Consider the following 19,141-nt stretch of genomic DNA (forward strand, 5'->3'; position numbering starts at 1 on the left):
TATATAGATTTAATAAACTTAAGATTTTAAATTTTAAAGAGAATCAAATTACGATTATTTTATTAAACATAACAAACGAATATCTTGTCAAAGTCAGCTATAAAACATTCTACAAATCGACAATCCAACAATCACAACAAACCCTTTTGCTACCAGCTACCAGCTAGTAAAATATTTGCAACTTGGGACGGCCCCATCCATTTATCACCTCCTCCCCAAATAACTAGGAATCAAATGTCTGCAACACAAGCCACTTTCAATTACAATTCCCGCTTTGGATATACATAGGTAGACAAGTAGCAGAGGAATGAGCACTGTTTTAATCCCCAGGCTTAAAATTAATTCCTTTTGACGTACTTTGTTGTACGCTCCTTCTGAGCCTTTAATAAAAACCCGATTAAAATACGATGCTTGCAATCAAAAGGGAAAACAATTTATAACGAAATACAAGCGTTGAAAAATAATTGGATTAACAGTGTTTGTGGAGAAATATATTTATTTCGCATAAAAGGAATACTTTAAAACTTTTGCAATACAAGAATAAAAGTCAAAAACACCAATTAAAAAAGATTCCGAACCTCCTACTCCTCCTCCTTAAAAATGAGAAAATCAAAGATTCACAAACAAACCGTATCATTGAGCTATTAAATACAAATTTATTATGATTCTCATGCAAATAGGGTATTTAGGGGCGCTGAGCTCCGCCACTCAACATACAATGCCCCGGAAATTTAACGAAAAGTGGGGAACTGAGTGTCATTACAGTTCGAACAAGGTTCCATCTGCCTACTCAGCTATATGCAGGATACAGAATGAAGCTGAAAAAAATGATTAGTAAACAATAAAAATCAATCAATTTATTTTTAATCATTTATTCAATAAATCACAACAAATTACCGACGATCGGTGTTGCCATTTAAAATTTACTTTATAATTGACTCTAAGTCTACAGAAAATGAACTTACATTGTATATCGAAGTATAGTGCTTAGCATCTCTTAGTGATCACTTAAGGCTTCTTATTTAGAGAATTTAATAATGAACTGCCGTTAAAAATTTATTTTTTTATAAATAATTATTTTTTAACCAAACACGTTAAATACTCAATAATTAAATAATTAAATCGGGGATAATATTTTTAAAATATTAAATGAAGGTGACTAACAAAAGACACTGATTTAACATGACGTAATGCTAACTAATGAAATATAAAAAAATCATAATGTTTAAAATAATCTAATTTCTTATTATTCTAAGAATTATATTGTACATGGGTAAAATTTTGTTTTGTAAATCTTTGGCAACCATTCTGGGAAACTTTACTTTGAACGAACGAAAACAAATTTAAACATTGTAAAGTAATTTTGTTCCCATATTTAATATTTACATAATTATCAAAGTCAACACTATCGTGAATATAAATTCTCTTCATCATATTTGTTAAGAACATTTTTTTTATTTATACTATCGTGAGAGAAAATGATGAAGAAATTATTAATAAAAATATTTTTGACAACAAGGCTGGGGCATTATTTTCTTCAGCTGGCAAATACGAGCTGGGAGCGGCGGGTGCTGCCTGAGATTTATTTTCTTCAAAGGTACCGCTCCCTTCTCCCTCGTCTTCATCATCATCAGGTGGAACTGTCGTCTTATGTTTTAAAGCTTCCGCCCGCGGTGCTTCCTCTGACGTTCCGATCGATAACTTCTCAATCGCTAGGTCATGATGCGATTTTTCTCCAAGCATGCTGGCATTAGTTACCATCTTATATAACTCTGATGAGGTAAAATTCTTGAATAATGAAGATTTTAAGAATGCTGCAGTGAACTCCGTAGTGTTAGTTGGAATTTTAGTTGAAAAATTAACTAGCTCATTTTGTAGTAGTTCAGAGTATGGCGCGTTGCAGAGGTGGCCGTAGCATATGCAGGTCATCTCCAGGGCCAATTTCGAATTAAGCGTTAATGAACACGGCAGCTCGCTTGCAACTGCGCATGTTAATATAGACGTAAAATCTGCAAAACGATGATAATTTCAACTGAGGTATATTTTGAAAAATAAAAACAGCTTTATGCTGCATCCCGCACACAACAGGATAGTGTTAAGACTCTCCATTGCCCACTTTCCGCTGAATTCTGGAGGCATTGCGTGTTGAATAGCGGAACTTAACTCCGCGCTTTGCCTCGAAACAAGAGCGAAGAAATTATAATATCAATTTAAATAAATATTTTAGGTGGAGATTGAACCCACAACCAGTAGCGTTATAGTTGCACTTTATGCTCCTCCGCCACGACTGGCCTCTAATTTTGAAATTTTGCTGAATCAACACAGTACGTATGTTACTAAAAGATAAACTACACTTCAAATTCAAAATTCAAATTCAAAATATTCTTTATTCAAATAGACTGTTATAAGCACTTTTGACTCGTCGTATGAACATATAAGCACTTAAAGTAGGAACCTATTTATGAAAAAAAAAGAGAGATTTGTAGCTGCAAATCTGAAGAAGTGAAGATATCGATAACGCAACCATAAAGTTCACTCGGACCCCGATTGCGCTATTAACAACCCTTATCACGTTGATAGCGGTTATATTTCTAGTATTATCTGAGCTCTCGGTAGTGTATTGTACTAGAAACTATATGAAAGTACTGAACATTTTATTTCTTTATTTAAATTCTTTTTATTGATTTCCTCTGTATAGGGGTGGGTTCGATTCCCTCTCGGGGTAATGAAATATTTCATATTTTCATTTCTGCGATGCTATAATTTGCGCGAATATCAAAATATTAATTAGTAAAGAAGTCAAATAAAATTATCTTACTAGGTGCAGTCGCTACGGTAGCACAAAATGGCTGACCAGCCGGGCACACGACTGGGGAACCAGTGTGTTCACATGCTGTTAAATTGTGACTGCAATGATGACATCTTCTAGGTGACAAGTCTGAAAATAAGAAAATTATATTATTCAATCTACATTAAATATTTAATAGAGCAGTATTTGTTGATTTGAGCTTTCTACATCTTCTTTCAATATATGTTGATATCTTTTATTCAGCTTTGCATTGGTATTCCGCTCGTAGTAGGGTACGTAGAGAGTGCTATAGTTAAGAGTATATTCTACTCTATGCCTAAAAGTAAGACACTGTGTGTAGAGGAGCGGAACTGAACGCCACGTTTTGTTTTAGGAAAAAAAAGGAACCCATAACCATCGGGTTACAGTCACACGCTTGTGCTATTACTATTTGGAGGTAATAACTTAGCATTATAAGAATTTTATTAGTATTGAATTAAACAAGAACATTACAGACAGTCGAATGGGTTAGTTCCATTTCACAAAAAAAAAAAGAAATCGCTTTTAAAAAAGCACCAAGTAGAGTGAGTGCCTTACTACTTTAGTTACCACGCTTTTATTAGCTCGAGCTGTAACTATGTGTATGTAATAAAATCTAAGAATCTGTATTACACTCACTTCTAATTGTTCTATCACCATGAAACTTAGCAATTATATATAGACTAGTGAACCCGAACGCGGCTACGCCCGCTTGAACTATACGAATATTTATTAAATATATTTATGAAATTATTTACAGGTTTCAATAGAGGCATGCGTTAAGCAAGCTCATTATGGGTGACGTTTTCTAACAACAAACTTTGCAAATGGTTGCTTAGCAACGACGGTTGTTATTAACATGGCGGAATAAATTGTATGTCAAATTAATAAATATTTTAATATATTGATATATCGAAAACATTACAAATATGAGAAGACAGACAGACAGACAGACAGAGTTACTTTCGAATTTATAATATAGGTATGGATTACATGACAATACAATATTATGGTACGATCCAGCTGGTCTGATGGTGGAAGAAGAAGATGGCTGGTGAGACCTTGAACTACTTATAAAAATATCATGTTTGTCCTCATTAAATTCGTTCTATTAAAAAGTGTGTTGTTATTTTTTCAAATTATTAATTTAATTTAAGAGTATAGTCAGATATTGTCAGATTTTACATTTATCTTAGAGCAATTATTATTTTATTATTTAAGTAATAAATATTTAAATTGTTCATACAACAATAATTAGTTTCATATGAATCTTAAAATATTATAAATTATAATTTACATTTAGTCTTTTTTTTTAAACATTCAACTTCCTTTAAATTTTTTATTTATATTTAAATTGACTAACAAAAAACTTATTCATTTTCAAATTATAATTTTGAAAGTTAGGATTACTTTTCCTTATAAAAAAAGTATAAAAAGCTATATTATGTTATAATCTGTATTGTAGAAAACTTTTTATTTTGAATATTTTTTTCATTTTTGTTTTCTATATTAATAAGCAGAATAATGTCTTTAAGTGGAAAAAAAAATTAAAATAAGAGGTTGATACGCCATTAATATTAAAATTGTTAATAAGAATATACAAGACTGCGAAAATGTCTTGTGCTTTAATATTTTTTCCTGAGCAAAACATAATCAGAATACACTTGAGAATAGTCCCCCACAATTTATGTTATGCTAAATTCTTCCCTCCGGACACCAACCCCAAAAGTTTGGATGTAAATATAAAGATTATGCCTTTGTAAATGACCTTTACAATGTTGTGCTTATAACTTTATAAACATTAAAATGGTATATATATATACATATATATATATATATATATATTTATATATATATTTATAGAGGCCAGTCGTGACGCAGCACAAGCATGTTGTGGGTTCGATCCCCACTTGAAGAAATGAAATATTGAACATTACACTTTTTAGAAAGCCTCTTTGAATATCGTCCAATGAACGCGGGTTCAAATCCCGCTACGTTAATTATTTTTATATGTTTTCTAAAAAGTATTTTTCTTTCCTAAGTGAGGAATAATACTTTAAAAATGTAAAAAAATATATAATATTTTCATTTTTGATGTCATGGCAAAACGCGCCATTGACTTTCACAACTCAACAGAAAGTGAACAGCGGAGTGTCTTAACACTAGGCTCTCCCTGTTTACCCCGCTATATGCGAGATACAGCGTGAAGTTGAAAAAAGAAAGAAAAATAAAATTATAAACATACCTATAATCATTTATACATAGCCACGCCACCGTGGCATACTTGGGCCCTGACCAAATATGATAAGGAAATATTTATATTTTGTTGGCAAGTCGAACTAACTGAGCGTTGTATTTTGCCATTTAATGCTTAAGTGGATAAATAAGAGTAGAAAACATAAAATATATGTTTACAACACTGACAATACATAGCCTTCATGGTATTTTGTATACGATAGTCACGAGTTGAAATTCCATTTAGGAGATTTTTTTCCCGCGTTACACTGCATGCAGCAGGGTAGACAGATGGAGGTACTTTCAGCCGAATTCTAGAGGCATTGCGCACTTGGTGCCGACACCGGAGCAAAGAAATTAAAATATTAAGTACTTATTTCATTTTCTCGGGTGGGAATCGAATCAACAACCTGTCACGTTCAGAGTCACACGCTTGTACCACTACGACACGACTGGCCTCTTCATTAATTGCACTGGTAAGATAATGGATATAAATGAGTAAAAACACTATTTCAATTTAGTTTCCCATCTCGATAAATGGAAAATCTTGCACAAAGTAATACCAAATGTAATATTTTAACATTAATAACAAAATATTACATAATATTAATAATTTCTATAATAAGGCGGAATAAAAAAGCACAAATTTAATACGAACACCAAACAGTTTCAAATTTATACCTCTCGTAAAACATATGAACCGCCCAATAAGAGCCTTCCACGCAGACAACCCCTTCAACAATGCCATTATAAGTGCTATAAAGTTTAATGCGTCGAACGCGGAACGCCCAACGAGAAGTGCTCTGGACAGTGATCCAATATGAGGTGAAACGGAACGTGGTAATTCGGTGTAAGTGTTCGCTTTTAAAGTAATAAAATGTATTTTTTTTAGGATTCCCTACCTTAAAACGAAAAAATGGAACCCTTATCACGGTAAGAGAGGTTAAGGAGACCTCAGTTGACCTTCAAAAACACAGTGTCGAAGATATTGGAGGAAGGTCATGTAAAAAGCCTGATGAGCATCACAGTGGACCAGGCGAAAGGGATTTACAGTTATCCGACTATCAAGACCATTTATCGCGTAGAGATATGAAATTAAGCTTAATTATTTAATTTAAGCTTAATTAATTAATTTAATGTATTATTAACTGAATAAATTAAGCTTCTAACGGAACGCAATCAAAAGATACGACCATTTATGCATCCATTTTGCTGCATTTCGTATGAAATTAGACGTCTAATCAAAACCTATAGGGTACTTCTCGTGGACCTACAATTATAAAATTTGGCACGAAGTGAGAACTTTTTTTTTTCTATGGACCTGTAAATTTATTCCTTTAAATTTACAAAAAAATATTACAAACTTATATTTTACATATAGTTAATTTCATACAAAATGATGGCTTATACAAATTTATTTTGCCAACTTTTATAAATTGTTTTTCACATTGACCCACAAATCTGAAATTGGTAAGAAAGCGTCGCTGGGCCAGTCTGATTCGCACTTAAGGTCGTATATAGCAGTGTAGACAGGAGGAACCTAGTGCTAAGATACTCCGTTCCCTATTATCTTCCGAATTTTCGAACAATTGTGTAGTGGCGAAATTTAACGCCGCGGAGAAATATTAATCTTTACGACTGCCTCTAAATATATATATACAGGGTGTCCCAGGAGTCAACGATAAAACGATAACCTGAACATTTCCAGGGGCTGGCCCAGGACTTATAAGGATAGTGCTCGAGTCCGAGCTCTCGCAGGCCATATACTCGTCTTTGACACATTGCCAATATGCATTTCATTAATGGAAAATGGTTTTGTTACGCGAATGCTGCAGCTAGAATGTATAAGAAATGATACCAAAACGCTGAACGTCATCCCGATTATCGTGTATTTCGATTTTTCTCTCTTCAACAAAGAAGTAATCTAGCAAGTGTCGTACCATTTCAGGATCCAGATTAAATGCGCCAACTTTTAACGTTACTTGCAAAAACAGTGTAGTACATTTTTTTTATAGTACAGTCGGTTAAAGTTGGGTGTAGTAAATATTTTGAATTTAATGTTTGGCAAAAACACCACATTTTATTGAAAACTGATGCAGGTATGTTTCAATCTTAAACTGTAATTCACAGAAGGGTTACTCATGATTACATTACAGAACAAAAATGAAGAAAGAGTAATATTTGTAGTCCTGGGACTTGAAAAACCATCACAGGGTGTCGATTTTTCTGATATTTTTTAAAATCAATATAATATGAAAAATACATGACAAAGATTTTTTTTTATATTTTTCTCATAACTGTCACGACTTGGTCTATCACCTGGTTTCGTTTTATCCTTGACTCCTAGGACACCCTGTATATATATATATATATATATATTCGTATTATGGGAAGATATATAGAAGAATAGAAGGTCTCAAAGTGCAGCTTTCTTAACGACGTAATATATTTTTATTAATAAATAATTATAACAAATTAAATTAAACGAAAATCGTACAAATTAGGCGAAAAGAAAATCGTAAATAAACAATATGCATCTATTATAATATCATTGTAATATAAAAAAATTAAAATTTTGCTAATATTGGAGCAATTTAAGAAGCGTCTGTAACAGCTGCCAATAACATTACAAGTCAGTTGACCTTCTTTCTATAAAAGCCAAATCACACTTTATTGAATAAGGGCCCTTACCGCTTTTGTATATAAAGAGGCTGCCATTTTTGCGTGTATTTTTAGAACGAACACTTAAAAATTGTTTAATTTTGTTTATTAATTTTTATATCTATATCTGGAAGGTGAACTTAATGACATTTAGTATCTTTTCGTAACTTGCTCGTTAGAAAGATAGATAGATATAAAATCTAACCATTTGACAAAAGCATAATTTTAGTTTTCTAATTTGAAAAATATATAATCTTCTGGCTTTGAATGACCATTCTTTGCATGTAGCGCAATTATAGTAACATATTTGCCTATTGTACCACGGCGCATATTGGGTAAAAAATAATATTTAATTTTTAAATAACTAGAACTAGATATTAGCTAGCTAGGATTGGAATATAAAACTCACCTTTTTGCTGTAAAGTACCAGTTTGCACGTCTACAACGAACATTGCAAGGATACTTAAAATCCACAACAAAGAAAACATTATTATTTTCATTGGCACTTCTCCGTCACACTCAGTCTCTTACAGAGGTTTTTTCAATTCACTTAAAGAATTTTATTGGACGCCTGAAAAACAATTGTGAATAATTTTCACATCAGCGCACAGTATTGGACAAAATCGCTAAAGCGCTAACATTTATTTAATCGCCTCTTTTGTTTAGGAAATTGGAACATTTTGCAAGTTAATTTGTTTTAATCAGCTGCGCTCCAAACTCCCCTCGGCGCTTTTTTACAAAAACCTACCTTTGGCTTTTTATTGGGTATTCTTTCTTTTTTCAATAATAATTTTTTTATCTAACCAAATAAATACAGTAATCATTTATTTCTTTTTCTTAAATCATCGTTTCGTTATATGTACAACTAACGAAACGAAACAAAAGAAAAATTATTAAATCTATTCTAGATACAAAATTAAAAGTAAAATACGATGTCAAATATTCTTAGGTTGTTTTAAAAAAAAAAAACGTTTTCGTTATCTGTACTCAAATCAATACTAATTATGATATCAAACAATAACACAAATATTAAAAGAAACGTTACTAAAAAATGTCTTTGTCTTTTACCTCTTAAATTATTTCTATTCCGTTGTTTATGAGAAATTGTATAAAATAAACAAATTTAAACACAATTATTTAAATAATAAACAAAAGATTTGTACACAATTGAATAAACGCGTAGATATCCAGAGCTACGACGTAGCTGAACGCGTAGCGTCTGCAGCTACGTCAGAGAGGCGACTGCCGTAGCGGACGAGATGCTGGGAAGCCCGACGGCTATACTTATTTTACTCGAGATCATCTCAATGAGCGAGATTAATTCTTTGTTTCACTCTCATTGCTATTTTCTATATAAAACCTTATATAATTGTTCCTAGGACACAAGTAGTGGGAAACGACTATGTATTATTATAATGTATCGTTAATGTAGCTCGGTTTATCGATATCATGTTATTGGCAACAAGCTGTCACTTAGTGGATTTCGAAGCAATTGAGTGAAACGTTTTCTTTATTGTTTATGTCTTTTCTAGAACAATTTTACTAGTACATTAATAAGAAAATAAATGTTCGGTTTACGTGGCAATAAATAATTTGAGATGCTTTGTTTCAATGGTACAAGACAGATTGTCTCTACCTGCCCCGCAATATGCGGGGAATACGTAAAGCGAAAAAAAAATTTTTTTTCCTAGTCTGTACTATCCCATTGTTGGGCAAAGGCCTCTCTCCACTTCTTCCATTCTGGTCTATTTCGAGCTTTTGAGCACCAGTCAGACCTATAATGATCGCCATCTCCGTTTTGGTCTGCCAATTCTCCTTTTAGAGCTCGGAATCGGTAGAAGATTTCGCCCAAGACTTTTTAAAAATAAAAAAAATATTAAATTAAATAATCTATATATTTTTGTTTATATTTTTAGAAAGTCTCCAATATCTCCTGAAGCATAAATGAATTAAAATAATATCATTTTAATTATTTATACAAAAAAATATCTGGTTTAGTAGGTGTAAGTAAGCACTGATATATAGCTAATGTTGGGTAGATAAATCTTTCAGAAAAGGTGTAGAATATGAGAAAGGAAGAGGGGTAGATATATTAATTGGCAATTTTCGTATACGAATGCCCATTCTCAGGGTTGTTTATCAGACATTAGATAATAGGCATTCATTTGCTCGCTTTCCCGCAGTGATTTATCACATTAATTCTTTCTTATGGTTGCAAGTAAGTGTCCCGCATAGTTGTCTAGATCTTAATTTCTTTAATATAAATATGTAAATAAATAAGGATTTTATTGTTCATTTTCATTTTACATTTTATTTCATTTGTTTCATTTATTCAATCAATCAATCAAATCAGCCTTTTCGGGTCCACTGCTGGACATAGGCCTCTCCCAGGGTGCGCCAAAGCTCCCGATCCTCCACCTTCCGCATCCAGTCGAAGCCAGCAACCTTCTTCAGGTCGTCGGTCCATCGAGCTGGAGGGCGCCCTACGCTACGCCTGCCAATCCGCGGTCTCCACTCAAGGACTCGTCTGCTCCAACGGCCATCGGTCCTTCGACAGACGTGTCCAGCCCATTGCCATTTCAACGTACTAATTCTGCGAGCGATGTCGGTAACTCCGGTTCTTCTCCGGATAACCTCATTCATTTATTATCACTAAGAAATTTAGCAATATTTTGGCGAAATCTATTGGAGATTCATTATTCTTATTTTTTAGCTTCACGCTGTACACACACATAGGAGGGTATATAAAGGGTATTTAGTGTCAAGATACTCCGTTCCCTGAATACTGGAGGCATTGTGTGTTGAGTGGTGGAGTATGTCATCTCCTATAATGGGAAGGGAATCTGGAACCTGCCACGTGCACAGATACACACGTGGTCCGCTGTGCCATATGGTTTTAATACCACATTTAACAAATTTCATTTAACAAATGAAAAATTGAAAAAACAATGAAATATTGAGTTCATTCTGAAAAGTTTGTTTAATAAAATAATTGAGACAGGCTGTGCGAGACCAATATGTAATTGGGCCTATAAAAATGTGTTTTATTAAATTTTTGGACGCAAGCTCTTTTAAATTTTAATTATTATTCTCAAAATAAAGTCAATCCACGTATTTTAAATTTCCATATAGTGATCTGTAAAGTGGGACAATTAAACATAAGAATATTATTTAAGTCAAATTTCAATAAGATTTTTGTCGTTTTTTGTATGATACATTATAAAATATATATTTAAAAAAAATACAAAGATCCACTAATTTTATGAAGATTCAATAATATCTAACATTAATGGCTTAAAAAACGATTTTTATTAAATTTACGAATTTTATTTTAATTATACGACGTATGATTAGCTTGTTTGTTAATAGAAGTAGCATACTTTCAATAGAATTTGTTTGGCGAGTGTATTTTTTAGAAAAAAACTTGTCAAGCGTGAGTCTGTTTTTTTTCTATGAAATATGTATAATTTTTCACATTTCTGATTTTTATCGTAAATACTCACCTTCGTACCAAATTTCATAGCTGTAGGTCCACGGCAAGTACTATATAGCTTTTGATTATGCGCCGACTTTTAAATAAAATGCACTAAAACGCTCTAAATCTATAAATGCTCGTATTTTTTGTTCGCGTCGACTTAGAAATTAGATTTTTAATATCCAAATATTTGATATTAATCTCAAAATAAATGGTCTTGGTCGTTATCGCAAACAACCAAGTGATCCTATAAGAATTTACCTTTTGAGGTACAAAACCCTAATAATGTTCAAATTGATATATTGCATGAAAACGTGCAATTAAAACTTAAACTAAGCTCGTACCGGCAATAACTACGCTTGTTCAATGTTCGCAGTACGAACTGTGACACTCCTAGACCGAGTATAACTTACAACACTTGTTACAACTTCGTAGAGCCGTAGTGCTGACTGTGTTGAGTGTTGTTGTGACCTTATAACTCAAATTCAAAGAGGGTATTTTCAATGTGTTAAAGCTAAGGAAAGTAGGTAGATACTTTCATGCTTAATACGAAATTAGGAAATAATACATATAGTTTTTTTTAGCTTTACTCTGTATTTCGCTCTTAGCAACCCTGCTAACCAGCTGCCTACCCAGGCAGAGGGAATCTGGGAACCTAGTAGGTGTGTTAAAACAGTTTCGTTCCCCATTTTCCACCATATCATGGAGACTCAGTGTTGAGTGGCAAAAGAAATTAAAATATTAAAAAAAAAATCATTTCCTCGAATGAGAATCGAATCTACAACCTGTCGCGTTAACAATCACTAGATTGTACGCCACGACTGGCCTCAATACAATGGCCGATATAATTATGTAGCTCGATTTAATTTTCTGTAGCTTGATTAGCAAATATATTATAAAAACTTTTTTTATATTGTAACGTCTATTTTTAATAATATAAAGATTAGAACGATTTTAAAATAATCCTGTTCCCGTATGATTTTTTTTTAACTTGAAAATCTTATATTTTTCTAACGTCTTAAACAAGTTAAAAATCTATAAACTAAATAGTATAAGAAACTTAAGATTGAAATTAAACCTTTTATTAGTTTTTTTAACCTTTCACAAAAAAAACTAGTTCTTAGATGGTCTTGAACTAAAAATAGAGAGAGGGGTTCGATTGCAATAAGTCCAGACCAAATAAAAACTTGACGATCGTTAAGTTGAAACGTAATGGAAGTCTTAGAAAAAAGCAATTTATATCAATGACAGTCGTATAGTAAGTACATGTAGGTATAACAGTATTATATATCTTTTTTCATTTTCAATACATATTTACATATTTTAAAAATTACAAAAAAAAATCTTTAATTAAATTTTTAATAACTTATCTAATAAATTGGTTGTAACCTATCTCTTTCTTCCTTTGTATAACGTATATAAGCAAAGAATAAATTAAATAATATTTTATAAAATACCAAAGTTAGAAGTTGAGGCCGTCATGGCGCAGCGGCACAAGGGACTGTAACGCGACGGTTGTGGGTTCGATCCCCACTTGAGGAAGTGAAATATTTAATTTCGTTTATATTTCCATTTCTTCGCTTTGGTGTCGAGGCAAAGCGCGACGTTAAGTTCTGCCACTCAACAGGCAATTCCTGTAGATTTCAACAAAAAATGGGGAACGGAGTGTCTTAACACAAGGTTTCCTCTGCCTACCCTGCTATTTAATTTAACTTTTTACCAAAGTTATAAGGATTGCCGGTAACATATATGTATATTAGGTAGCAACCCCATGTCTCAATTTCAATTAGCCAATATATTCGTATTCAAGACAGGTGTACGCAAAATATTAATTCGGCCATTACGGGCCCACAACACAAATCGGATCGCACCGCTTGAATATTAACATGATTGTAGAGAATCCGATTCGGAACTAGGATAATGCTTATCTTGCAACTATAATGGACTAATTTACCTTCATATTAATTTATTAATTAATACATTATTAATGTATTAGTATGCTACCTAGACATCTAGTGTAAAAACACTCCGTTCGCCATTAAGACACTTCCGTTACCGACTTTCTTCCAATTTCTTGAGACATTGCGTTACCGGAGAGAAGAAATAAAAATATCCTATGAGTTTAGACCCTAAAAATGATGTCTATAAAAACCTTTTTACAAAAAAATAAATAATTTAAAAAAATATATTAGGTACTTCGAATCTGACTTTTAGTAGATATAAAAATATTACTAAGAGTTTACAGTTTTATATACAAACATATAAAAGTACCGTAAAATTCCGTTCAACTTAAGGTAAGTTGAAACTTTTAAAGTTTTAAAAGAACATTTTTAAAATACTTCTTTTAAGTTTTTTAAAGCTTAGTATATCTTCAATACTTTCTAACACCATTTAAGATTGGTAAAGAACTTAAGCATTAAGCTGGTACTGTAATTCCTGGTTATAATATACCCCCTACCTTCAGTCGAAATTTTTAAGGCATTTCTTGTTTAATGGCAGAACTCAACGCCGGCCTTTGCCTTGGTGTCAGAGCGACAAAATTAAAAAGTAATAAATAACAACTTCCTTCGATTGAGGTCGAACCCACAACCATCGCGTTACAGTTCCACACTCGTGCGCCTGCGCCATAACGCCTTCACAATTTTTCTAATCATAAAACTATATGTACATACATATATATAAAAATAGGGATCAAAGTGTAGCATCGATCCAATTAAAACTTGTACTGGTGATAATTATAGTTCGGTTACTCTTTCACGCCGCGCGCAAGCTGACGTGACACCCCGAGAATAACTTATCAGACTTGTTATTGCATTGTAAACTTGACAAATTGGCAGATTAATATAACATTTAAATATGGATATCCTGAAGGCTCAGATGATGATGCTCAGAAGATTTTAACGAAATCCATGTTAGTATACTTTCAGAACAAATAAAAGATATATTACCTATTGTACGTATGTAAAAGAGCCTTGGTCCAAGGGCACAAAGTGTGACTATAAACGCGACTGGTTGTGGGTTCGATCCCCTCTCGAGGAAATGAAATATTGATTTAAAATGCCCGTATATTTTCGGCGTTGAGTTCCGCCTCTCAACACGCAATGTCCAGAATTCGGCCGAAAGTGCAGAATGGATCGTCTGAGGTATCTCTACTAGGTTCCCTTTGCCTACTCCTCTGTGTGCGGGATACAGGTGAAGCGGATTTAATCTAATTTATTTAATTTTTACTCATGTAACTTTACAGCTATGTAAATTAATTTCAAAGATTTCCCTTATTTTTAAACGTGATGTCCTTTAATTATTTAATTCTGCTTATTCTAAGTATTTAAAAACTTTTGTGCTATAGGTATATTAATGTATGTATAAACAGTGTAATAAACATAATTATTGACGGAAAAATGAAAAGAAAAATATTTAAAAGTTCTCTATAGCAAAATTATGTTTAAAAATATAACCTAATAGTTTAGTAAAATCTTAATACCATATAGATTTTATAAAAAATAAATTATTATCCAGTTATGTTCGTGTTCAAAATTCACGATTAAAATATCTAATTCGATCCTCTAGATATTAAATATAACTCAGACCAAATACAACGTAGACGTCGATGTAAATTTAAAAGATAATAAATTAGTAATCACAGTTCAGTTTAATAAGAAACAGTTGCGTAAAGCCTAATGCCATTACTCGCTAAGACACACCAATACAACCAATCTTACCTAATTCCACTATAACTCCACTAATTACTTAGACTCTTAGACTACGTAATACAAAGTCGACTCTTGAAATAGCTGGGAACCTTTGTTCGTGCTTCGTTTGCAGACAACTTTCGAAGCGGCAAAACAAATTCACGTCGCCGACCAGACTTTTACAAACAATGTGGATAGTACAGCCAAATTGTTTTCTTGCTGGAAATTACTTAAATACTATATGGGGCTCGTTGTGGCCCACTCGAGGAAATTAAAATATTCACTATTTTCATTTTTTTCGCTCTGTAATGAGGCAAAACGCGGTGTTGAGTTCCGTCTCTGAAGACGAAATGCCTTCAGATTCCGGGGGAAGGGGGGAAACGAAGTGTCTTAACTCTACGTTCCTAGGTTCTCTCTGCCTATTCTGTTATGGGTGAATATAGATAGCTTAGGAAAAAGTAAAAAGCGTGTATACATATGTCGTATAAATCACCACATGTGGTACCAGGATAAAGCTTTCATCGATCCTACTTCTCAAACCGAAATGAGCTCGCTCCGTCACTCTCCGTCATCAACATTTGTTATCGGGAAAGCAATAATCGGTTGTGGGGATATGAATGGGCCTTTTTAGCTCATAATATATTGACATGTCTGCCGAAATATATTTTATATAATTAATTTAATAAATAAATATAGGTATAACAAGTTATTTTAAAAATCAAAATCAAAATCAGCTTCACGCTGTATCCCGCACTCAGCAGGGTAGGCAGAGGGAACCTCGTGAGCCACTCCCCCACTTTTCGCCGAATTCTGAAGACATTGCGTGGGGGGAACTCAACGCCGCTAAACACGTTATTTATTATTTAATAAATTTATAAATTGATTTTGTAAAATTGAGTTTTCCTTTTTAGTATGTTTTACTACAATGACGTAGTACCGTAAGGTAATTCAGTACACTAAACAAATTACTACAATTATTTTAAGGTAAGTAAGTACCTAAGTATATTTAGCTTCGTAAGTCGTACATTTCTACCAATACAATCGATAAAAACGTGCGAATAGGCCAGATGTCAGTTATTTCTAGACATAGATGTTTCGTCTTAATAATAGAAATCCATCAAATTCAAATAATTAGGTACGACAACCTGAGACAATTTTAAATATTTTTATCTTTATAGCTTTTCTATAATAATATACCTAGTGCTAAAGAAATTCAATTAAATACATATGTACTATATTTTTAAGCGATGAAACTTGAATAGATTTTTTTATCATTCTAGAGTGTTCGTGTCTCTCGTAATAAGTCTTTCTTTGCAAAGCAATGAATATTTAATGAGAGCTGTAGGTACAACCCTTTCTATTTTTTGCGACACACCTTAGAGATGATACTGCTAATTAAATATAGATATAAGATTTACGATTTAGATTAAATATAGATATACATTTTTCATGTGTTTTATTAATAAAAATGTAAAACAAAATATTGTAAAACAAAAGTTTTTATTACAATAACTATGGAAAATCTTAGGTAAAATGTTCATAAATCAATTTTGCCAACATTTCTATTTTTAGTGTACCTACCTATACTACATCTCTAACTTTACTTTGAATGAAGTGGCTGAAGTGGCAATGGGCTGGTCACATTTGCCACAGAACCGATGACCGTTGGTGTAAGCGCGTTCTAGAGTGGAGATCACGCCTCGGCAAGCGTAATGTAGGACGTCCTCCAGCTAGATGGGGTGACGATGTTCGCAAAGTGGCAGGCAACGGCTGGATGCGAAGAGCTGAAGAAGTTCAGTGGCGCGCCATTGGAGAGGCGTAGGTCCAGCAGTGGACGAGGACAGGCTGATGATGATGATGATGATGATGAACTTTACTTTTGTATCCTTAAGTGTAATCTAAATGTACAGGGTGAGTCATATTGAACTTTCCGATTTCAATAAGGTGTGTATTAAAAACAAAGCGACATGCAGTAAAAATTATTTTATTGTTTGAAAGCACATAACATGCAGTTTTAATTTAGTTGGTTTTAAAAATGATATCCTGTAAATGTCTACCTCCATTGACCACACACTGCTGAAGCCTTTCCCGGAAGTTGTCCATTACTCGTCGAGTCATATTCAGCGGAATAGCATTGATTTCTTCCGTGATTGCAGCCTTCAGTTCATCGATGGTTCGGGGACGATGCGTGTACGCCTTTTCCTTCAGGTAACCCCAGAGAAAGAAATCGCAGGGGGTTAAATCAGGTGATCTCGGCGGCCACCCAACGTCACCTCGCAAAGAAATGAGATGACCGGGAAACATTTGTCGCAGGATTTCCATTGAACGCCTGGATGTATGGGCTGTAGCACCATCTTGTTGGAACCAGATGTTATCGTTGTCATGATTCTGCGTTAATTCCTCCAATTTCGGTTTCAGAAAAGTTTCAAGCATGTCGCAATACCGAGCAGAGGTAACTGTGACGACTTGACCATCTTCTTCAAAAAAATAGGGACCCCACACACCAAACTCTGCAATAGCGCACCACACTGTCACTCGAGGGCTGTGAAGTGGTCGTTCGTGTAGGTTTCGTGGGTTATTCTCAGCCCAGTATCGAAAATTCTGTTTGTTGACAGTTCCGGCGAGGTGAAAATGTGCCTCATCACTGAAGATCAAAACAGCAGTGCGGGGGATCTGCTGAATGTCGCGGCATAAATTTGTTCGTGTGTCTAAGTCTCTAACTGTTAATTCTTGCACTACCTGAATCTTGTATGGGTGAAATTTAAGGTCTCTATGCAGTATTCTGCGGACACTACTGAAAGATAATCCTAGTGAAGCGACATGTTTCCGAACAGAACGCCGAGGGGATTGTTGAATTGAAGCCCGCACTCTATCCACGTTTTCCGCTGACGTTGACGTCCTAATTCGGCCTTGTGGTCTTGTTTTTAATGCTGATGATGTTGCTCTAAAATTTGATACCCAATTTCTGATTGTTGGTCCAGTGGGAATGGGATCACGTCGACCAATAGCAAAATGTAAACGGAACGCACGCTGTGTTGTGATCACGGAGCCGCCATTTTTAATAAACTCTTCAACTACGAACGCACGATGTTGTCCCGACCAAGCCATTGCTCACACTAAAACTGCATGTCATGGCGCGTCTAATGACACCATCCCCACCCTTCTACTCCTTCCCTTCTTCGTGCAACGTCCTTCCAAAACCGGAAAGTTCAATATGACTCACCCTGTATAATGACAAAGTCAGCAGTACTTTTTCCCTCGATAGATATGAAAATATCTTCAAACGAATATTAATCTAAAAACATTTGCCTAGTCACGAAACTCGCGTCCGTTCATAGAAATCTCTTTATCCAATAGAAAACGATTTTTATGACGCCATAAAAGAGTTATTGCTTCGACGATAACAGGCAATTTATAACACTTGCGTCGCCCTCGTTGAAGCTTCGCAGCTAGGAGTAAAGCGCTAACACATTTTACGCTTCCACATAAATAATGATGCCACTTATCTCAACCAGCTGAGTCACAGATTGTAGTATTTGAGTTTTCTATGGGAGTTATTATGAAACTGCAATCATAAAGATATTTATATTTTCGATTTTATCTACGATTTACGCAAATGATGTAACTATTAATAATAATTAATATTTGAAAAAACTAAATACTCGCTTTTGAACAGAATACATTAATAAGAGGTACTATAGTAGGTAGTTTCATCAGCTGTCTTCCAATTCCTTCATCAGACCATTCGATAGCACCATAACAGTGTATTGTCGTTTAATCTACTTACTTATATATAATTTCCAAGTTTCATGCTGATATAACAATTAGAAGTGCGTATAATTCAGATTGTTAGATTTTATTAGGTACTTACCTACATAGATGGTGACAGCTCGACCTAATAAAAGCGTGTTAAAAATGTTTTTATTCAGAAAGAAAAAAAAATGGTTATTCAGGGCAGCCCAAAATTATTTTGATGAAATAGACTTGCCCTATTAATTTCATGACTACATTTACACTTCGGTCAGCGTGACGTAGTAGGTACCTACAACTTATAAGACAAACTTAAATTTGTCGGTGTACTTATGCATTCATTTTATAAGAAATTTACCTTCTACAAATTGTGAATTGGAATTTTTCTTAATTTTTTTTCTGTTCTAACTACAAAACTGTATAGGTATTTGATATAAATTAAGCTTGATGACTCGCAATATGAGAAACATGGTCTTGATAGGCGGACTATATAGGGATAGACGG

General features: G+C 33.7%; 1 protein-coding gene across 1 annotated transcript; it reads right to left on the reverse strand.

The window, feature by feature from the left end:
- Nucleotides 1–856: 856 nt before the first annotated feature.
- LOC146536247 (uncharacterized) lies at nucleotides 857–8,975 on the reverse strand. Its single transcript, XM_085190410.1, has 4 exons — nucleotides 8,792–8,975; nucleotides 8,133–8,294; nucleotides 2,819–2,938; nucleotides 857–2,009 (listed from the first exon to the last, which is right to left on the reverse strand). Exons 2-4 carry the CDS (start codon nucleotides 8,221–8,223, stop codon nucleotides 1,459–1,461), a joined length of 762 nt encoding a protein of 253 aa, XP_085046536.1. The 5' UTR covers nucleotides 8,224–8,294; nucleotides 8,792–8,975; the 3' UTR covers nucleotides 857–1,458.
- Between the last annotated feature and the right edge of the window lie 10,166 nt (nucleotides 8,976–19,141).

This window comes from Heliconius melpomene, chromosome 9 (genome assembly GCF_056956725.1).
Source record: "Heliconius melpomene rosina isolate 202511_hmr_F chromosome 9, ASM5695672v1, whole genome shotgun sequence".
Taxonomy (NCBI): Eukaryota; Metazoa; Arthropoda; class Insecta; order Lepidoptera; family Nymphalidae; genus Heliconius; species Heliconius melpomene.

Bases quoted from the DNA above. Each gene is read 5' to 3' on its own strand.
- LOC146536247 (XM_085190410.1), bottom strand. From the start codon at position 8,223: ATGAAAATAATAATGTTTTCTTTGTTGTGGATTTTAAGTATCCTTGCA. The intron at 2,939-8,132 runs GTGAGTTTTATA...TCTTATTTTCAG, and splicing joins TGGTACTTTACAGCAAAAAG to ACTTGTCACCTAGAAGATGT. The intron at 2,010-2,818 runs GTAAGATAATTT...ATCGTTTTGCAG, and splicing joins TACCGTAGCGACTGCACCTA to ATTTTACGTCTATATTAACA.